The sequence below is a fragment of the Heterodontus francisci genome, unplaced genomic scaffold (assembly GCF_036365525.1).
Source record: "Heterodontus francisci isolate sHetFra1 unplaced genomic scaffold, sHetFra1.hap1 HAP1_SCAFFOLD_2302, whole genome shotgun sequence".
NCBI classification, from domain to species: domain Eukaryota; kingdom Metazoa; phylum Chordata; class Chondrichthyes; order Heterodontiformes; family Heterodontidae; genus Heterodontus; species Heterodontus francisci.
In genome coordinates this window covers 2,742-25,849 of record NW_027141715.1, presented here as the reverse complement: position 1 = coordinate 25,849, position 23,108 = coordinate 2,742, and the positions used below count along the sequence as shown (strand labels likewise).

Below are 23,108 nucleotides of genomic sequence, written 5' to 3'. Positions count from 1 at the left end.
ATAATCTTCACCAAGTGAGGACAAGTGGTTTAAAAGAAATTTAGATGGGTTGGAATTGAAATGAACATTTCATTCGGGCAATTATACTTAAGGGTAGACTTGTATTCCTCAGTCAATGCCCCTTGACCAAATAACCCAAGTTTATATATTTTTTGTCTCTAGATGTCGTTGGCTGCAAAATCAAGAAAGGTGTTTGACCCTAGTCTAGTAGTTGTTGGTTCTTCAGCATCACTGGAAGCAGATAATTCAAGTAAGCCCTGGGTGTCTTCGACTTTTTATGCACCATGATTTTTTTAATGTTGCATTGCAGTCACAAATTGACTTTTGTTTTTGTTAGCCTGCACAATAAATATCCTTCAAGACTCTAAATTTTATATTAAATATCTTCTGTAAAACGTAAGGTGCTTGCCAGATTTTAGTAATGAAATATTATAATTTGACTGCAGCTGTGCTTTCTCCAGTTATTCTGATTCATTAGGCAGCATTTGAAAATGTGTGAGCTGATGTGCTATATCAATGACATGATTTTTGTTTGTTTAATGCCTCCCAAGCTCAAGGACTATAACCATTGATTTGTCCCTTAACAGCATTTAACATAAACTCCGAAGAAATATCTTTAAGATTTGGTCTATTGCATCAGACAAACTAGAAAATGTCAGCCTATTTAAGGAGCATATGAATAGTTAATAATGTGTAAAAAAAAAAAAAAAAAAAAAATTTTCAGCCCATCAAGCTGAGCCTTCTGACCGAACGTCCCAGCTTGACAATGAGCAGCATTTGAAAACACTCTTAACGGCTTTGTATATTCTGTACACTGTTTTAACCATTTGAGTCTCGAGTTGTACCCTGGGTTCCTGTGACATATACTCAATTGGAAATCCTTCATGTAAAATGTCCAAGTAAACTATCTTGGGCAAAATTGTAATGACTGTCAAAGTTGAGGAGCTGTATCAGGAAAGATCTTCTAAATCCATGTGGGCTGTTAAAGTAGTGATATACATTATTTTTAGTCTTTTGTTCCTTTAATGTACTATGTACCTTCCATCACTGATGTCAATCCTCCAAAATCTGCAAATTGCTGTTTGTGGTGTTGATGTGCATCTCCAAAGAAATGGATTATCAGCACTGGACTTGATGACTTTTAATGCTGGCAAAATTGGTCTATATTTCAAATGTCATCATTTAGCAAGGCTCTCAGTTTGTTGTGTGGCGTATTTCCAATTCGAATGTTTTGTTTAACTTACCGGTGAGCTCATCTAGAATAGCCTTCCTGTGATTAAATTTCAAACAGTTTCTATTTGTTCTTTATTTTTCCTTTACTCGTCTTTGCCATGTTTGGCCAAAGGAACAGGCAGGCAACCTGCTCTGATGCTTTCACCAATAGTGCTTGGCGACTAGCTGCTGGGGAGTAAGATACTGAGGTTGCCTCCTCATTTTCCTTCACCGGCTTCTTGTGGGAAAGTGCCTTTGCTTAGTGCCTCACCTCAGTTGATGGCTGAGATGGGTAATTTGCAGTGTGGTGGACTGTGGACACAGGACTCTGTTCTGTTTTTCACTGGTACAACATGCTGGAGTGTTGGTATAGTGTGATATTGGGCAACCATGGTTATTGTCGTCAGTCATGGAAAATGTACTTCCCAAAAAAAAGCTGCATGTTTTTTACCTTCGTTTTTGGGCTGTGCATTGCTGTCAATGCTGGCATTTATTGCCTCTGCCTAGTTTCTCTTGATGTGGTGGTGGACCCTTTGAACCACTTTAGTCCATGTGGTGAAGTTTCTCCCTTAGTATTAGGTAGGGGGTTCCAGGAACTTGACCCAGTAACCATGGAGGGACAGTAATATATTTGTTGTGTGTGACTTTGAGGGGAGTTTGGAGGTGGTGATGTTTCCCACGCACCTGCCCGTTCCCTTTTAGGTGGTGGAAGTCTTGTGGTGATGGAGTAATGCAGCAAATTGCTTTGGTTAGGAGGAACTGTTTCTTAGAGGTGCTGTCAAATTCATTTTGTTTGTTCTGCACAAATGCCTCTGCTGAAGAAGAGATCTTGTATATTTGTCAACTGATTGAGACATGCCAGTTGTATTATGCTTAAATGAATGAATTAATTTTAATCTACATTTTTTTGGTTAGGGCACGATTATAGATCATACGCAGGACCAGTGATGGATTTGTAGATTCTAAACTTGCAATGTGCAGCTGTGTGATTTTATGAAATTTAGCTAAGTTCTGGAGGCAGCAACAATGACTAACTTGCTTTGCTTTTTGTCTAAATTTTCTGTATCTTGAATAATTCAAATCATGCTCTTTTGAAAGGGTCACAATATCTTGCTTCCTTTCAAGTATATGCAAATCTTCTTCCTTAGGTTCGCTGGAATCTGAAGAAGAGTTCTGTGATACAAAGGAAGAAGCTAACTTGCCGAGTAAACTAACAATGGCAGCGGGCGATGCACCGCTATATGAACTTCAGAAAGAGGATATTGAGAGTCTACACGAGGAGCTCACAGATCTCCAGCTGAAGTTTGAAGTTAAAGAGGTATAAAACATTTTCTGTATGTCAACATTGAAATCATTTATATTTCCATTACTTTTTTGTGCCCTCATTAAAAAATCTGCTTTTGTTTAAATATTGTTTTTGTGAATGAAATTATGGGTGATCTACAACAGATGATTTGACCACCGTTGGTTATGTTTCTTAATGTGAACGTGGTTCGAGTAGCATGGATTGTTTTGAGATGTAGCTGCTTGCTTTAAGGCATTTCTGTACATTCATCCTAGTCCCTGGCGCTGTGCACCATTCCTGGCTTGTAGGCTGGGAAGGAAAGCTGCTGGTATTGCTGTGAAACTAACCATAGGAAGTGCTGTGGGAAAAATATTGGCCTCTTCTCAACAACCTTCCATGTTAAAACCAAGAATTCAGTATGTGCAGTTGTTTAATGGATAGCGTTAATTTTTGTTGAGCGTTGGCGAATTACATCTTTAAACTCAGCATCATCTGTGTATGATCTATAATGAGAGAATATTGTTCCTGAGGTGGTTTTATTTAATGTTTGGTGGTTAGATTTTAATCCAAATCAAAAAGTACTTCTCCCTTTTCTACACACCAAGCACTTGCATTTTTACCTCAGTCGAGGGATCTGTTCTGAAATGGCAAATTACTTTGAATGTTGATGTCAACCAAATTCAAGGTTGTAGCTTTAATGTGAAGGCAATTAGGACCCAGCTTCCTATATGTTGCTGGGAGCTGCCTTAAGAGTACAGATGGATTTGAAGTCTGTGCTTATTGTAGTGAGTGAGTACTCTTTGTTGTATTGTGTTAAGTTGTTGAATAACAAGAAGCCCTTTGGTATCTTTCCTGCAGGTAGTTATTGAACTAACAAGGCAAGAAGACCAGGAGAAGCCATTGCTTGTTTTCAGTGTGTCTCAGTTGGGTACTGAAGTGAACATCAGAACATTTGATTTAACATCTACATCGTATTTGAAGAAAATAACCTTAGATTATTGTGAAGTTCCTGGTGAGTGCCTTGCCTTTTAAAACACTCCCAAGTTGGAAATTCTGATCATTTTCAGAATGTTTGGCAGTCTCAACTTTCCTATTTTAACAGTTTAAAAAGAAAAGAATTACAGCATTCCAATTTTTGAAAGATTTTCAACACTTTGCTGTAGAGGTGCTACCAATAACTATGACCACTTTGAAGAATACCTTCCCAGTAATATTTAACTCATTTTAACTTGAATTCTAAAATTAAAAGCACTCTCTGAAAAGCTTAAGTATCCTAATTTAACTACGTAACTTGAATATATAAACGTTGAATACTTCTTAACCTAGTGTGTGCATGATTATAACATGATGTGGTAGCATATGGTGTTCAAGTAGTGATTTGTCATGCTATGGAATGGTGAAGTTTTGGTTCACTTCTTTACATTGCTGAATTCTTTGCCTTGGCTGCATTGCTGTCAGGTTGTTCCAAGTGAAGATTGCGGACTTCCTTGGCAGTGGAGAGCAAAAGGAAGGAAAATCTGAGGGGCTTAGGTGGCTGTTCAGCGAGGATCTTGACTGATGCTTCACACAGTATTGACAGAAGCCTGGCTACATTTGCTTCACCCAACATTTTAGTTGCTGTTGTAGTCCAGGGAGATACCAAACAGTGAAAAGAGGTGTTAGTACAATCACCAAAAATGCTTCATGTAGCCTTGAGCCATTTTCCGCGCTCTATCCGGCATCGTCCAGCGTTAACAAGTCATAGAATTTTGCAGCACAGAAGGAGACAGTTCAGCCCGTTGCGCCCATGCTGGCTGTTTGAAAGAGCTGTCCAACTTAGTCTCACATCCCAATATTTCCCCATATCCTTGCAAATCAGTAGTCAAGTGCATGTCAGTTGCCTTTTTGAAAGTTCCTATGGAATCTGATTCCACTTTCCCTTCAGGTTACATGTTCCAGATCATCATAACCCTGTATGGAAAAAGTTACTCCTGATTTTCCCTCCTAGTTCTTTTGCCAGTTATTTTAAATCAATTTGCTAGAGGAAACACTTCATAACTTTGACTACCTCGATTGGGCCTTCCCTTAACTTTTTTTAAAATCCAAATCTCTTCATATAACTGAAGAATATAATATTAGATAAGAAATAGGAGTAGGAGCAGGCCATTCAGCCCTTTGTTCCTGCTGTGCCATTTATTAAGATCATGGGCTGATATTTGACCTCGACTCCACTTTTGCCGTCTGATCCTCATATCCCTTGATTCACTTAGAGTCTTTAAAAAGCTATCGATCTCTGCCTTGAAGTTCCTTATGCCTGGTATCATTCTGATAATGCTGAGCAGTTTTGTTTGACTGTTCTATAATGTGAGTTGTGGTGCACTCTGGGTTTTTTAGTTGCACAGGGAAAGGTTGGATACCACTAATTCCATGATTCATCCCTTACGTACAATTGCTAACAGGACTGGAACTCCCAAAGCCCAGGTGAAGTTTCAGGCTGTGGAACTCTGAGCTTAACCTGCAGTGTTTGGAATGAGTGGCATGATCCACACAGTAACATTTTGCAGTCATTTCTAGCATTTCAGTTATTTTTTTTTTCAGAATTGTGTAACTTGTAATGCTTTTAGTTGTATGAGCTGTCTGTAGTGGGGAAGAAAGATGGAAGCAAAACCAGTTTGAAATATTACTTGGATTGGTTGGTTTAGGGCCTGTTAGGAACCAATATAAGAACTTCACACGTGGTTTAATTAAGTAGATGTGTGTGGGAAAAAGATTGGTGTTGAGCAAGTGCCACAGCCTTCCATTAATAAATGATGTGTATGAACAATATACGCTAAAACTGAATTTGGTGGTTTTGTGTTCTTCAGATTACCAAAATCAGAAGCTGCATTTGATCAGTTGTACGGATACCGGAGGTTCAGATCTTCTGAAAGTGGAATATATTAAGGTTATTTTTTATTTCATCAAACTTGGCCTCTGTTGTGGTTTCAATCAGTTACAAGTATATTTTTACACAGAAAGTCAGCTGTAGCACGCTCTCCTCTGAGTCACAAGGTTCCAGGTTTCAGTTCCACTCCAGGGCTTGAGTAGAGAAATCCAGGCTGACGATCCATTGCAGTACTGAGGGAGTGCTGCACTGTCAGAAGTGCTATCTTTTGGAAGAGACATTAAACTTGGCGCTCCGGTTTCCTTCCACCTCCAAAAGACTGGCAGGTTGATAGGTAAATTGGCCATTGTAAATTGCCCCTAGTGTAGATAGGTGGTAGGAGAATGGTGGGGATGTGGTAGAGAATATGGGGTTAGTGTAGGGTTAGTATAAATGGGTGGTTGTTGGTCGGCACAGATTCGGTGGGCCGAAGGGCCTGGTTCAGTGCTGTATCTCTAAATAAATAAAATAAAATAAACTGAGGCTCTGTCTGCCTGCTCGAGTGGCTGTACAAGATCCTGTGGCACTATTTTGAAGGAGAGCAGGGGAGTTCTCTCCAATGTCCAGTCAATATTTATTCCTAAATCAACATCGTTGTGATCAGACTATCTGGTCATTATCACATTGTTGTTTGTGGGGTCTTGCTGTGTGCAAATTGGCTGCCCTGTTTCATACATTACAACAGTGGCTATGCTTCATTGGCTGTAAAGCGCTTTGGGACGTCGGGTGGTCATGAAAAGCGCTAAATAAATACAACCCTTTATGTTCCTTATGTTCATAGTCAGCATTTGCTATTTATTATGTAAGTACTGAAGTAAAATTAACTTAAATTTTTTTTTTTCAGGCTGATAAAAATGGACCTCATTTTAAAATGAATTACGACAGCACTGAACAAATGCTCAAGGTAAACACTTATTGTCAAAACTCTTTTTTGAAACTAGCTTGCAAACATGATGGCCAGCTGGAGGACACGGTTTAAATAGCAAGTCCTTGCAAAATTTGTTAATTAATAAAAGCCGTTAAGATTGACACTTCGAAATCTAGGCTAATGAGCTTTATTCACAATGAAATGGATTTTTCTAGTGCAAACCCCCCCCCCCCCCCCCATAAAACTTTATTTTTTTTTTAAATAAAAGGAAATGTCAACCCATTTCATTTTTTGGTGACGTAACATTGAAGTATTTTAGAGTTGTTGAAGGGCATTTGTCTTAATTTCTTAACCCACAGTGTAAATGCAATCTGTTTGAATAGCAGATGTCATAGGGAGTGATGTCCTAACCTTTGTAGGTTAAATCAGAATAGTGGTTAAATTAATCATTTTAATTGAATTCAGGACAAAAGGATGGCATTTATTTTCATGTATAATACATTAGTGGCATGAGCTCAGTAACCAGATGAAATGCCATCCCTTTGTATGGTCAATGAAAATCAGTTCTGTGAGCTCACAGACCATACAAAGGGATAGTATTTGATCTGTTCATACAAAAAACAGATTCCTGGAAGATACAGCACAGAATGAGGTCATTTGTACTATGAACTCTCAAATTAAACAAAGAGATGGAATTTGGCTTAGTTATCTTTAGGATAATGACGTTTGCTGTGTGAGATTACAATAACATTAAGGATACTTTCTGTTGTGTTTGTTTAAGGGAAAAAGTTTTTCATGTAATTTTTCAAGCTTTGACATTTACAGCACTCTCCTTCCAATAAAATGTCTTTGCATTTCATTATTAAATCCTTAAATACCCTACCCTACACCAAGCAATGATCTTGTTGCATTTAAAGTTCCAAGTATCGACTTGATGTGATTTGCTGCAAAATTCTTCATTTTGATCCAATTTTGTGATGTTGAAGATAAGTTTGTTTGAAAACTCCTGCATGAATTTCCAAGGAGGAGCAACATCTATCTGATGCGGTCCTCTTCATCTCCTGCTGCCAAGTGATTCAAATAATTTCAGTAGCTGTTCGGTTGAAAATGATCAGATGCTACAAGACTAACTGCACGTGTTAAACCTTGTGTTATCAACTGAAATGTATATGCTGCTCAGCACTAATCAGTACCCAAGTAATCATTGCAATACCACTCCAAAGTTATATAATGTTATGGCTTGGAAGTCACATTTTTAAGTGTAGTTTTGCTGTATGCAGTTAGTGGGGAATCATTTCAATTTTTATGATTAAAGGATTAACATTGTTCATAATTCCAAATTGATTAGAGCAAACCCATTTTAATTGAAGAAAGAAGCCAGTGTGCCTTTCGGCTGTGATACTTGTGATACCTTAATATCACCTCTTAATCATATTTGTCAAAATCCTTACTTGTTTCATGGTCTCAAAGGCATGTGTAACTGTGTTTGTGTGGCTGCTTGTTGAACTGAAAAGCTGTGTTCCTTCATTGTTATTGAATGAAACTTCTTCAACTTGGAACAGGATGAAGTTTCACACAGCCCAGTTGATGCTACAAAGTCCTTCTCATTACCATCTGGGGATAGATGCAAAAGTTGGGAGACCTGTCCCATGTACTAGTCAAGCAACAGTCTGACACAGTCATATTCAGAATACTACCTTTCAGCCAATATCCCAGACTCCTTCATCACTATACCTGAGGGTATCCTGTCCCACCGTCTGGGCAGACATGCCAGAAGCGGGGACATCGTGCTATGCAGTTTGGAGGAGTCCTCAACATTGACTCCTGACCCCATTAAGTGTCATGTCATCAGATCAAACGCAAGTAAGGATTCCCACCTACCACCCTCCCTCCATTGATGAATTAGCATTGCTAAATCAGGAGGTGGAAGGAAGAGCGTAACTTGGTGAAATTACAATCACCAGGCACCACTGAACAAACAGACGGAGCTGCGGGCTGACAAGTCGTCGGGTCCTGATGGACTTCATCCTGGGGTCTTAAAAGAGGTGGCTAATGAGGTAGTAGATGCGTTGGTAATTTTTCAAAATTTGCTAGATTCTGGAGAGGTTCCATCAGACTGGAAAGAAGTGGGAGAGGCAGAAAACTGGTAACTATAGGCCAGTTAGCTTTATGTCTGTCGTGGGGACTTAGAAAAACTCAAGGTAATTGGGAATAGTCAGCATGGTTTTGTGAAAGGGAAATCCTGTTTAACCAATTTATTGTAGTTCTTTGAAGGAGTGACATGCGCTTTGGATGAAGGGGAACCTGTTGACATACTGTACTTGGATTTTCAGAAGGCATTTGACAAGGTGCCACATAAAAGGTTATTGCGCAAAGTAGGAGCTCATGGTGTTGGAGGTAACATATTAGCATGGATGGAAGATTGGCTGGCTGACGGAAAACAGAGTATGCATAAATGGGTCCTTTTCTGATTGGCAGGATTTGACGAGTAGAGTCCCTCGGGTCTGTGCTGGGGCCTCAACATTTTACAATTTATATCATTGACTTAGATGAGGGAAGCGATAGCATGGTAGCTGAATTTGCAGATGAGACATAGATAGGTAGGAAAGTATGTTGTGAAGAGAACATGAGGTTGCAGACTGATATAGGTTGATTGAGTGGGCAAAAATCTGGCAGATGGAGTATAATGTGGGAAAATGTGAAGTTGTTCACTTTGGCAGGAAGAATAAAAAAGCAGAGTTATTTTTTTAAACCGAACGAATGCAGAATTCCGAGGTGCAGAGGGATCTAGGTGTTCTAATGCTCGAGTCACAAAAAGTTAGTCTGCAGCTACAGCTAGTAATAAAGAAGGTTCATGGAATGCTGTCCTTTATTACGCAAGGAATTGAAAATAAAAGTAAGGATGTTATGCTGCAGTTATACAGGGCATTGGTGAAACCACATTCGAATACTCTTGTGCAGTTTGGTCACATTTTAAGGAAGGATTTACCTAGCCATCCATCTGCTTCTGATCCTTAGTTTAGCAATGGAAGGAAATGTGAGCTGTGCTGGAAAATGGCACTTACTAATCTGCTCGCTGCCCATTTTGGGTTCCGCCAGGAATACTCTGCTCCAGACTTCATTACAGCCTTGGTCCAAACATGGACAAAAGAGTTGAATTCCAGAAGTGAGGTGAGAGTGACTGCCCTTGACATCAAGGCAGCATTTGACCAAATGTGGCATCAAAGAACCCTCACAAAATTGAAGTCAATGGGAATCAGGGGAAACTCTCCACTGGTTGGAGTTGTATCGAACACAAAGGTAGATGGTTGTGGTTGTTGGAAGCCAATCATCTCAGTCCCAGGACATGGTTGCAGCAGCTCCTCATGGTTATGCCCTCGGCCCAACCATCTTCAGCTGCTTCATTAGTGACTTTCCCTCCAACTCCAACAAGGGCCTAACCGCATACCTCCCCATGTTAGTCAGTGGCATTGCCATTACCAAATTACCATTGCTTTGAAAAAAATGAAATCAATAAAAGAGAAGACCACTGAAAATACTTCCTTCCTGCGTGGTATGGGCATCTTTTTTAAATTAATTCTTGGGATCAACATCCTATGGATTGTCATTGAGCAGAAACTGAATTGGATCAGTAACATCAGTGTCTGAGCTGTTAGAGGTATGCTGTGGTGAGTGACTTGCCAGACTCGCCAAAATCTCTCCGCAATCTGCAAAGCCCAGGATTGTGGTATAGTACTGTCTACATTAACTGACACTACTTTGAAGAACATTGACACCTCCAGGACAAAGCAGTCCACTTTGTGGATGCCTCATCCACTAGCTTAAATGTTGACCACCTCCACTACTGGTGTACCATGGCTACATTGACAGGAATCTGATGATCAAATTCCTGGAATATCCTTCCTAACCATATTGTCGATGTACCTTTGCATAGACTGCCGCAGTTCAAGAAGATCCACTAACACCTTCTCGAGAGCAACTAGGGATGGACAAAAACTGCTGGTTTTGCCGGTGGCACCCACATCCTGAGATTGCATTATAAAAAATATGCTTATACCATGCCTAAAGGAAATATTTTCATTGGTCTTTTCCTTCAAATTTTTTTTCAATGCAAAACTCCCCAAACGAACTCGCCTAGCTAAGGCTGGCAACATGGTGAGATGCTGTCTTTATTGTTTTCAGCCTGGGGCAGTGAATTATGATGATGGCAGTCAGCTTGGGTTCTGAGTATATCAAACAGCCCAGTGTTTTCTTCGGAGAGGTGATGGATGTTGAATTTTAGATCTGCACAGTTTAATATTTTTTCGTCTTACTGTCTCTCCATTTGAGAGATGGCCCTAATGGGAGGCCAGTCACCCTGCGGTAAGCTCCACTTAAAAAGCAGCTGCAACAAAAGAATGTAGGAAGGACGTAGTATTTTTTCATTCCGTATTTCATTTTTTCTGATTTCACTTCTCAACTATCCCTTGTAATCTCTGTCCCATCAGATGTTTGTGCTTTATTACTGGTGCACCTCCTAATGTTTAAATTTTAAATGCAACTTCAACCAGACTAATTAATAATGAATTGAATGTATGATTAAATGATTTTGATATAACACATGCTTGTTTAATTACTGATTCGTTTTGCTAAATCAGTATTGAGCTTTACTGCTGTTGCTTGTGCTCAGTAAAGATTCCTAATGGTTCTCTTTTCTTTCCCAACAGTTCTAACTCCTAACTGTGAAGTATAAATACATTTCTGTCTTCATTTCTATTGCCACTACCCTGGGGAGCTGCTGCGAACCTGACATCTGTCTCTGTTTCTTTTCTGGTTCTAAAATAACAGTTTCTCTCCTGGTTGCAAATGCACTTCCCTTTTTAATTTTTTTTAAAGATCTTCAGTAGCAGTTTCACAGAATGGCTCACGAGAATGATAGTTATATATTCTCCTCTGATTGTGGCTTTTAATGTTTTTGTACGAGTGACATGAATATATTTGACCAAGTCTGTAGATTACAAAAATAATTGCAAAAAGCAGAAAGCAAATGTGCATCCATATGTTCCAAAATCTAAAGTTTGATTGCAGTGCATTGCTGTAATCAGTTATAATCATCAGTAAATAGAGTGGGTCATATTTTTATTTTGTTTATCTACAGGTCACATTTTCTTCACTTAATTTTCTTCTGCATACAAAAGCTTTACTTTCAACTATCAATTTCCTGACAACAGTTGTCCCATCAGGGAACATGGGCTCTATTGATAAGGATCATGAAGCAAAGGCGCAAAAGCAGGACCAAGATAAAGGGGTTCCTACAAAAACAGGTACGTGGCATTGGCAGAACTTAATGTTGGGATTGTTTTTTATTGAACATACTCAATGCAAGTCCTTTTATAAATGTAGAGAGAAATCAGAATTAGCCAAGCTGTGCTTTCCAGATTCCCTTCTCCTTTCTAATGGCGGATAATATTTTAGCTGGCATTCCATAGTTTAATCCAGTTTGATTTAAAATGCTAAAATGCCATTTTTGTCGTCTTTATGGGTAACAAAGTCCAAGACCACCAGAATCAGTGTACCTCAATTTACCTCAAAAATGTTGCAAAAGGGAATTTGCTTTGGATCACTATTGAGATGTTTATTTTAATTATTTTAATTTTAATATGTGCTTTTCTCTCCTGAGGATAATCTCTAATCTTCTCCCCTTTTCTGGAGGTTATAACATGTTGAGGTAGTTCTAGGGCACTGGTGCTTGGGTAGATACTTTGCTTGTGATCTGGGGCAGTCAGAGGGGGCATGTTTTCCCTGTGGGCTGGAGAGAGCATCATAGCATAGCCCTGTTTGCATTTCCCTGTTTAACAGTGGATGCACTTCAGAAGTTAATCATTGGATGTGAAACATTTCGGCCATCTGGCGAATATGAAAAACATAATATAAATACAAGTTAGTTCTTTCTTGTGACTTGACTTCATTAGCACTATTTTTTGCTGCAGTTTTGAGTTAATATTTTGTCCAGGTTTTGAGTAAAGTTAATACTTAAGTGGTTATATTTGAACCTTTATCCCCTCAATTGACTGGGTTTTGAAAGTGTGATACCTCTGTGGAGACATTTTCAGGCCTAATGGCATATGTGCACGCTAGAGACCAATTTTAAAATTGGGTTTCTTTTTCAAATGAAATAATTGTGATGTGCAAACTAGCTGGGAAAATGAGGTGAGTTTGCAAACTATCTTTGATCCTTGCCTAGTCTTAACTCGTCATTAGATGAGTTCCTGTGTGATGAAAATGTTCAGCTGGCTGGCAGCTCCTCCTTCAATTTTAATTTCTGGGCCACCAGATTCCACTGGGACTCTATGATGTGATCAGAAAGTATGTAGAGTGGTGTAACAGCTAAAGCACCAACTAATACTGCTGCAACTTCTTGAGTATCAATTTGCTTGTACAATACCAGCATACATGCAACTTTAAAAAAGAAACAAAAAAAAATCATCACAAGGCGGACATCCTCCCGTTGAGGGTTGATATTTTCATAGCCCTTTTTAAAGGATGGAAATGTCAGCATTTTCGTCTTTGTGTGTGTCGTGTTCGGCTGATGCGAGTGTTGAACAATGAAAGTGCTGGGAATTGAACCTGTAGAACAATGTCATGTGCCCAGACTCTCCTCATGGAAGTGTAAACAATAAGAGGCAAACCAAGTTATTTCAAAGTATTCTCCTTGAAGGGTTTCTGACTACTTTAAAATATATAAACAGTGTCTTATATTGCTCAACTATTTCTGTCAGCTACAGGAATGAATGTCAGAATACATATAGATCATTTTCACCTACCTTCATTTTGAGTTCCCTCCAAAGTTAGTGTTCATTAACAATATTGTACCACAGAATTATTCCTTTCCTGTCTCAGACCCAGCAAGAGTTGGGGCCTATCAATAATTCTAGCTTGTCAGACAACAAACTGTGCTCCTTATTTTAATACCTGTAATAATCTTGCAACAAAAGAAAATCAGAGGCAAACTTTCACCAGCCACTGAGGTACCTTTCTATCCCTGTGAAAATAATATGATGATCTCTTTAACAAATCTTTATTTTGATATCTGCCCCAATTTATCTCAGATCACATTTTCCATATTGTGCGTGGAATTGAATCTAGAGTCAAATAACAAATATCTGTAAATTATATGTTCACCTATTCCCAACAGTACTTGAAGAAATAACTTTTTATCTGAAGTATTCGTACCATTGCATAATTTTGATTTGTAGCTATTGAGAAGTCATCTTAATATCTTGAACTCTTTTTGACAGTTTTGAAAAGCTCCAGAGATGCTGATTTGGTTGATTTCAAGATGTTTGCTGTGATGAATGCATTTAATGTGGCTGTGTGTGATGAGAAGTGCAGTATTGCAGACATTAGAGTACAAGGTAAGACTTGTGCTGAGTGAGAGCCAGCACTGTGTTTTATTCATTCTTCTTTGTCACTCTTCGAGTTTACAAACCTCCTCATAGGATTTGACTGCTGTCATTTTTGTTTGCATTGGAATGCTGACCTGTAACATAGGCCAGCAGAATCATCTGCTTTGTTCCAGAAACAACTTTGATTCTGATTTATTTCCAATTTTTTAAGAAAAAACTAAATTGCAGAAGTGTCACTTGAAATACTTAAATTGTTTGGGAACCTAATTTCTAAAATACATGTACTTTCATTATTAAGTAGTGAATAGAATCTATTTTTTTAAAAACTATGTTAACTGGCTGAAATTATACAATAGTCAAACACCTTTCCATAGGCATCACCTGCCAACCACTCCTTCGTGCCCAACATCCTACTCAGGATCTCTTTTTTTGCCAAGGTTGATAGCAGCCCATAGCACAACCTTTCCTTCAGTTTCCAAGCAAGATGCTTCTAGTACATTTCAGTAACTTTCACGTTGATTATTCCCACAAGTATAACAGTCTCATTTCCTGCTCCTTGTACCAGCTTATCTGACATCATCTCATTGTCCCTTATTTTTACCAATGACAGAGGAATTATTGTCCAAAAATCACATTGTCAAATTTTCTTAGCGTTATTTCCCTTCTTTCTTCCACCACCTACTTTCACAGTTGAACTTTGCTATCACATTGACTGAAGTTTCCTGTCCTGTTAACTCCATTTCTTGTCTCACATCTTGTCCTTACTGCTGTCCGCTCAGTGTCTATCTGCTGGGTTCTTTCATCATTTCCTGAACAGGCACTTGATGCCAAGGTTGCTGGTAGAGATCGGCAATGGGTACATATAGCGACTTTCCTGTCCCTAACCAATGCCCATTGAGTCTACTTATAGTACCTTTACCATCACTGAGATCAACTAACTCAGTGGAGTCTATGGATCAAACCTGGGAACATTTGTGATTTATATAGTTCGTAACCAGCTGTACCATTGAGTCAACTATCCTTGAGAAGGAGGAGAAGTTTCTTCACTACAAATAATTGTGAATGTTTGGAATTCTCTACTCTAGGTAGCTGTGAATGCTCAGTCGTTGAATATATTCAAGACAGAGATAACTAGACTTTTTGGATACAAAGGGAATTAAGCGATGAGATAGTGTGGGAAGATAGAGTTGAGGTATCCAATCAATCATGATTGTATTAAATGGGGGAGCAGGCTCAAAGGGCCGAATGGCCTACGCCTGCTCCTGTTTGTTAACTCAGCAGACAGTGCTTACAAAAACTTTGCCTGACTTATGCAGTCGTAAAACACGTGTAGATCTTGCTCCTTTTCGTGCATTGAGAATGAAGCAGACAATTGCAGAGCACAAGCTCTCACTGGTCAGACTTCTCTGTGGAAGGAAGTAATACTTTTGAGATTGGACCTCAAGGTTTACTGTGAAAATGTTGCTCCAATTTTCTACTATGCTTGTAATTTTTTTTTGCTAAGTTAACACTAGGTTGAACAACACTGTCAATTTGAACAGAAGAAAAACAGATTAAACGCGGTTGGCTAAAGGGACTTGGGGATTAGAATAATTTATCGACACTTATTAGATCAAGTTGCTTAAAACTGGTTCGCAGATATTCATGCTTCAGTTGTTGAAACAAATTCTTAAGTGGAAGAGAAAATGGAAGTGAAGAAAGCTGGCAATGTGCACAGTGAGTTGTGTGCATTGTAAAATATAAATAGGTGTGATAGCAGTGGACCACTGCCGTGGGGCTTGTTAACAAACTATGGGGGTGATGGAAGGAATGGTAGGAGTGGTTCATGTTGCAACAAAAAAAGTTGCTTAGTGCAGGCATCAGCATGAAAAAGCAAAAAGTAGCTGTTCGGGCAACAGTTGATTTAAGATACAGATAGTGGTAAGAAGAGTGAAATAAAAACAAGAAATGCTGGAACCACTCAGCTCGTCTGGCAGCATCTGTGGAAAGAGAAGCAGAGTTAACGTTTCGGGTCAGTGACCCTTCTTCAGACCTGCTGAGTGGTTCCAGCATTTCTTGTTTTTGTTTCAGGTTTCCAGCATCCTCAGTATTTTGCTTTTATTTTAGTAAGAAGAGTGAGTAACATAGGTTTCAAGTACTGGGTAACACTGCGAGCCTGAGAACAAGTGAGGAGGAATCTGAATAATTTAGTGGAATAAGAACAAACGTAGTGGAGAGAGGAATGATTTATAGTGATGAGGGATTCAGGGAGAACACTTAGATATGGTTTCTTTTGTGACCGGGATAAAACAAATGGAAGTGTAAAGATAGGATCTGAACTGGCAAATGTGCATGAAGATGCTTCCTGATGCAATGCATTAGTGAACCCACTGGAGAATTCCGGCAAGACTTAACCTGACAACCAGGATGGCCTCCGTCATTTGTTATCCCTTGGAGGAATAACCTGATATGATCAAAGTTTGAGCTTGAGCAATTGATGGTAGCAAGGACAGGGACAGAGGCCTGTGGTTAGAAGAAAGCAGCCTGTAATTGGATGGTGGACAAACTGAAAGAAATTAAGTAGGGATCGTTGCTGAGATAACTTAGTTGAGGAAAAATTTGTTTAAAACTAAATGGTGCAAAGCAAATATATAATGAAGAGTAACAAGTATAAAGTTTTAAATTAAGGCCTTCAAATGGATAACAGAAATTAAGTGGAGATCAGAAAGAAAAGCAGTCATGCCAACAGGAGCAGGGAGGGAATTTCCTGAGGAATACTAGAAAATATTAAAGATAATGTATTTGATGAGTTAAAAGAATTGGAGATGAATGAACCCCCTGGGCCAGGTGGGAAATATCTGAAAGAGAGCAGAGAGTAAGCAAATTAGACACTGGCTACAGTAGTAACTAGCTTATTGAGTACTGGAGTGGCTCAGCAGGATGGGAAGCTAGAAAATGTACTTCAAGAGGGGCAGAAGTAAAAACCCAGCTAATGAAAAACCATTAGCCTTAAACCAGCACTTGGTAAAATATATAGACTGCATTGAGAAGTTTGAAGAGGTACCTCTATAATTCTTCTTCTTCTTTTGGGCCTCCTTATCTCGAGAGACAATGGATACGCGCCTGGAGGTGGTCAGTGGTTTGTGAAGCAGCGCCTGGAGTGGCTATAAAGGCCAATTCTGGAGTGACAGGCTCTTCCACAGGTGCTGCAGAGAAATTTGTTTGTTGGGGCTGTTGCACAGTTGGCTCTCCCCTTGCGCCTCTGTCTTTTTTCCTGCCAACTACTAAGTCTCTTCGACTCGCCACAATTTAGCCCTGTCTTTATGGCTGCCCGCCAGCTCTGGCGAATGCTGGCAACTGACTCCCACAACTTGTGATCAATGTCACACGATTTCATGTCGCGTTTGCAGACGTCTTTATAAACGGAGACATTGGACGGCCGGTGGGTCTGATACCAGTGGCGAGCTCGCTGTACAATGTGTCTTTGGGATGCCATCTTCCATCGAGCAACAGGGACCTGCAGCGACAAGGCCTGTACACTCGGACTTTTGTGTTCCGTGTCAGTGCGCCATTTTCCGCAAGTCGGACTAGCAGTGGAAGTGTTTGTGGGTTGGTGTTTGGTGGGGTGTTGATTTCTGCATCTAGAGAGACAGGTTACTGGTGATAGTTGAGCCTAGGTAGGTGAACTCTTGAACCACTTCCAGAGCGTGGTCGCCAATATTGATGGATGGAGCACATTTCTGACATCTGCCCATGATGTTCGTTTTCTTGAGGCTGTGGTGTAGGCCAATGTGCATTGCAGGCAGACGCAAACCTGTCGATGAGACTCTGCAGGCATTCTTCAGTGTGAGATGTTAAAGCAGCATCGTCAGCAAAGAGGAGTTCTCTGATGAGGACTTTCCGTACTTTGGACTTCGCTCTTAGACGGGCAAGGTTGAACAACCTGCCCCCTGATCTTGTGTGGAGGAAAATTCCTTCTTCAGAGGATTTGAACGCATGTGAAAGCAGCAGGGAGAAGAAAATCCCAAAAAGTGTGGGTGCGAGAACACAGCCCTGTTTCACACCACTCAGGATAGGAAAGGGCTCTGATGAGGAGCCACCATGTTGAATTGTGCCTTTCATATTGTCATGGAATGAGGTGATGATACTTAGTAGCTTTGGTGGACATCCGATCTTTTCTAGTAATCTGAAGAGACCACGTCTGCTGACGAGGTCAAAGGCTTTGGTGAGATCAATGAAAGCAATGTAGAGGGGCATCTGTTGTTCACGGCATTTCTCCTGTATCTGACGAAGGGAGAACAGCATGTCAATAGTCGATCTCTCTGCACGAAAGCCACACTGTGCCTCAGGGTAGACGCGCTCGGCCAGCTTCTGGAGCCTGTTCAGAGCGACTCGAGCAAAGACTTTCCCCACTATGCTGAGCAGGGAGATTCCACGGTAGTTGTTGCAGTCACCGCGGTCACCTTTGTTTTTATAGAGGGTGATGATGTTGGCATCGCGCATGTCCTGGGGTACTGCTCCCTCGTCCCAGCACAGGCATAGCAGTTCATGTAGTGCTGAGAGTATAGCAGGCTTGGCACTCTTGATTATTTCAGGGGTAATGCTGTCCTTCCCAGGGGCTTTTCCGCTGGCTAGGGAATCAATGGCATCACTGAGTTCCAATTTGGTTGGCTGTATGTCCAGCTCATCCATGACTGGTAGAGGCTGGGCTGCATTGAGGGCAGTCTCAGTGACAGCATTCTCCCTGGAGTACAGTTCTAGGTAGTGCTCAACCCAGCGGTCCATCTGTTTGCGTTGGTCAGTGATTATGTCCCCCGATTTAGATTTGAGGGGGGTGATCTTCTTGATGGTTGGCCCAAGAGCTCTCTTCATGCCATCATACATTCCTCTGATGTTTCCGGTGTCTGAGGCCAGCTGAATATGACTGCATAGGTGTTGCCAGTAGTCGTTTGCGCAACGCCTAGCTGTTCTTTGTGCAGTACTTCTGGCTGCTTTAAGTGCTGCGGATGTTAAATCGCTGGGGGCTTTCTTGTAGTTCAAAAGTGCAATGCGCTTAGCGGCTATGACAGGTTCCAGCTCTTCATTATGAGATTGAAACCAGTCTGCATTTCTCTTCGCACTTTTGCCGTAGGTGGTCAAAGCTGACTCATAGATGGCGTCTCTGATGTGGGCCCACTTGGTCTCAGCATCCCCTGTGGGAGTGTTTTGAAGGGCTGTTACAAGTGAATTTAGAAATTTTTGTAACAGCTGTGGGTGAGAAATTCTGCTCGTGTTGATGCGCGGATGGCCCTTCTGCTTGGAATGATGCAACTTCTTTGGTCTGAGTCTAACCTTGCTGCACACCAGGGAGTGGTCGGTGTCGCAGTCCGCACTGTGGAAGCTGCGTGTGATTTGAACACTGTTTAAGGCGGCTCGCCTTGTGACAATGAGGTCTAGCTGGTGCCAACGACGTGATCTTGGGTGCCTCCATGAAACCTGGTGACAGGGTTTAGTGTGAAAGAACGAGTTGGTGATGCAGAGGTTATGATAGGTACACAACTCAAGCAGTCTCTGCCCGTTCTCATTCATCCTTCCAACGCCATAGCGCCCAAGGCAGGAGGGCCATGAGTCATGGTCGGCCCCAACCCTGGCATTAAAGTCCCCCAGCAGGAATAGGTGTTCGGTGTTGGGGATGCTGCTAATGATGTTATGGAGTTGTTCATAGAACTGGTCTTTAGCTTCAGGTGCGGAGCAGAGTGTTGGAGCATAGATGCTGAGTAGGTGTACTGGACCAGAGGTGGTGAGCAGTCGGATGGACAGTATGCGTTCTGAGCCATTTGAGGGAGGCTCTATCATGCTGAGCAAGGAGTTTCTGATGGCGAAGCCCACTCCATGCTGTCTTGGTTCTTCAGGATCCCTGCCCTGCCAGAAGAAGGTGTAGTCTTGCTCTGCTAGAGAGCCACTCGCGGGGAGGCGAGTCTCCTGAAGTGCTGCAATGTCCACATTGAATCTACTGAGCTCGTTGTTAATGATGGCGGTCTTCCGAGAATCGTTGATTTGTGTAAGGTCTTCCGATAGGCCAGGACACATAGTTCTGACGTTCCAGCTTGCAAAGCGAAGGGCTGGTACCTTCTTTCCTTTTTTCATGTTGTTTGGTGCGGTGTATCAGTCCACCTTTCGGGCAATGACCCTGAGCTCCAAGCACCCATTAAAGCAGGCAGACTGTGGCGGGACAGAACCTTATTGACCGGGGGCTGCCCGGTTTGAGGCGGGCGGTATGAATAAGTAGTATAAGAAGATAAGAAATGGGAGCAACAGTAGGCCATTCACCCTTTGAGCCTGCTCTGCCATTCACCCTTTGAGCCTGCTCTACCATTCAACAAAAATATGGCTGATCTTTTACGTCAAATTCACCTTCCTGCACTATTCCCATATCCCTTAGTTCCCACAGTATCAAAAAATCTGATCAATCTCTGACTTGAATACACTCAACACCTGAGCATCCGCAGCTCTTTGGGATAGACGATTCCAAAGGCTCAATACCCTTTGAGGGAAGAAATTTCATTTTCTCTCAGTTCTAAATGGCTAACATCTTATTCTGAGGCTATGACCCCTCTTTCTTGACTCCCAGCCAGGGCAAACAAGCTTCCAGCATCTACCATGTCAAGCCCCTTAAGAACTTTTATGTTTCAATTGCTCTGTTGTATGTGCATGTTGTAGTCTTCCATCTTGGCAAAAATGTAAATGTCTTCACTACATCAGATAGCTTGGAAGTAAATGACAAGAATCTGTGCTGGACTGGCCACTTAAATACTGTAGCTACAACAGCAGAGACTCCGTATTCTTCAGCGAGTAACTCACCTAAGCTGCTGAAGCCTTTCCAGCATCTACAAGGCACAACTCAGAAGTGTGATGGAATACATCCCACTTGCCTGGATGAGTACAGCTCCTGCAACGCTCAGGAAGCTTAATGCTGTCCAGGACAAAGCAGCCAGCTTGATTGCCACCCTATTTACCACCTTTAAATATTCACTCCCTCCACTGCCAGTTGCAGTAATGTGTACCGTCGACAAGATGCACCGCTGTAACTTGCTAAGGCTTCTTCGACAGCATCTCCCAAATACTCAATCTCTAGGACAAGGGCAGTATTGACCTCAGGTCACGCACCATCCTGACTCTTCATTGTCACGGAGTCAAAATCCTGGGACTCCCTACCTGATGTCACTGTGGCAGTCCCTTCACCGCACAGACTGCGATGGTTTAAGAAGGCAGCTCACCACCAACTTCTCAAGTACAGTTTGGGTTGGGCAGTAAATGCTGGTGTTACCAGTGATGCGCACATGTCATGAATAAAGCATTTTACGTTTTTTGGCATCTGTTCACTTTGTGGAATTCAAGGGCCGTTTAATCGCTTTGGTGATTTGGAAAAAAAAATTTGCTTTTTGCAACCAAGAAAAATGATCAAGGGTGCAGTTCCCTCAATGTTTTGTGCATGGTGGAATATATATTGGTAAGAAAGCCTTTGAGTAGCCAGGTTTCCCATTGTTGTAAAATCCACTGCAGGAATCTATAGATGTCTGGAAATATGTCAAGACATCTTGCTGAAAACTTTCATTCAGCAATGGTTCCCAATCCAAGTTTGAGAAACTTAGGGATGGAGTATAAATGAGTTTAAAATTATACCGACATGAAATAATTGACCTCCTGAGAATTTGTTATCCCCGTTTGTTAAATAGGCAAAATAATGCTGGTTTCCCTTTGAGCACAATTGGCTCTCATATACCCACATAACAGCGATGGCACTGGAAAAAGTAATAGGATGTGCTTTGGGACATCCCAGACACACAGTTGTGTTAAGGTGCTATATAAATTCAAGTTCTTTATATTTATCACTTTCATACTGTATTAGGACTTGGTGTTAATGCAAGTTTTGAAATGTATAATGAAGGGTGTGACCCAAAATTTTATGCATGCCTCCATTTATTAACCTCATTTCACCCAAATGAATGTTACTATTTATTATTGAATTTTTTTTTTAATCATACAGGTTTGGATGCGTCTGTTTCAATGCAGTCAAAGCAGACTGAAGTTTTTGCCAGACTTCGGGATATCATTGTTACAGATGTTGACTCAAAGACTCTACATAAAAAGGTAATTTGTTACAGATGTACTGATGTCATCTTTGGGTGAGTATCTGAATTCATGTGTGTGCTGTACAGCAGGAAATGGTACAGCAGGAAATGCACCATGAAGCTAACTGCACATTTGTGCCAAATTCTGTTTGTTAGGAAATGGAAAACCAGAACCTGCTGTAATACAGTATTTTATTGCCTCATACAGCACCATAGAAGCAGAAGAAGCCTTACCATGTACCCAATAGCAATTGTTCAAGTTTCTTTCTTGTATAAAATAGTTAATCTTAACTTTATACAGAGTGAGTGGATACGTTCACACTTTGTGCAACATGTAAGGCACTTACCACATGCTTGTTAAGTTTACAGATGGGCATCCGTGCTTCCATTCTCTTCTCTTTTACGTGCCAAATCTGCTCTTCACTTTTTTTTGTGGGTCTGCAATTGCCACTCCTTGCTTGTTATTTGCTCTCTGGATGAGAGTGTCACCAGGAAGGCTGTATTTATTGCCCATCCTGAGAAAGTGGTGTTAAGTAGCCGCCTTGATCTGTTATGTTCCTTGTACTGATGGGATAAAAGGGGCAGTGGCAGCATGGATACAGAATTGGATAAGGCATAGAAAGCAGGGTTGTGGTGAATGGCTGTTTCTTGGATTGGAGGGAGGTACACAGTGGATTTTCACAACGTGCAGCACCTTGGGGCAGCTTACTACGTTACAGGTGCTCTATTAATAGAAGCTATCGTTCAGTACAACGCTCACTGCTGTTTTTGGTGTGCAGTAATGACTTGGACTTGCAGGTACAGGGCACAATTTCAAAGTTTGCAGATGACATGAAACTTGGAAGTGTAGTGAGGAAGATGGTAATAGATTTCAAGAGGGCATGGACAAACTGGTGGAATGGGCAGAAACATGGCAGATGAAATTCACTGCAAAAAAAAGTGAGTGATGCATTTTGGCAGGAAGAATGTGCAGAGATAGCGCATGCTAAATGGTACAATGTTAAGGTGGTGCAAGAACAGAGACACCTTTGGATGGTTGAGCACCAGTCTTTGAAGATGGCAAGACGGCTTAACAAATCAGTTAATAAAGTGTATGGGATCCTGGGCTTTATACATTGAGATAAAGATTACAAAAGCCAGGAAGTTATGTTAAAACTATACAAAACACTAGTTGGGCTCCAGCTGGAGTATTGCCCCCAATTCTGGGCATCACACTTGAGCAAGGCTTTGGAGAGGGTACAGAAGAGTTTTACTAGAATGGTTTCAGGGATTACAGTTATGTGGATAGGTTGGAGAAGCTGAGGCTGCTCTCCTTGGAGCAGAGAAGGGTAGGAGGAGATTTGATAGAGATGTTTAAAATCATGAA

At 41.0% G+C, this 23,108-nt stretch overlaps 1 protein-coding gene across 1 annotated transcript; it reads left to right on the top strand.

Annotated features, from left to right (window-relative positions):
* Positions 1–162: 162 nt before the first annotated feature.
* On the top strand, positions 163–21,925 carry LOC137364485 (intermembrane lipid transfer protein VPS13C-like; the record flags this gene model as incomplete). Its single annotated transcript, XM_068027672.1, has 9 exons — positions 163–250; positions 2,361–2,530; positions 3,356–3,509; positions 5,341–5,420; positions 6,244–6,303; positions 11,405–11,570; positions 13,545–13,661; positions 21,658–21,761; positions 21,899–21,925. Coding segments are annotated over 9 exons (966 nt in total), but the record flags the coding sequence as incomplete, so codon positions are not given.
* Between the last annotated feature and the right edge of the window lie 1,183 nt (positions 21,926–23,108).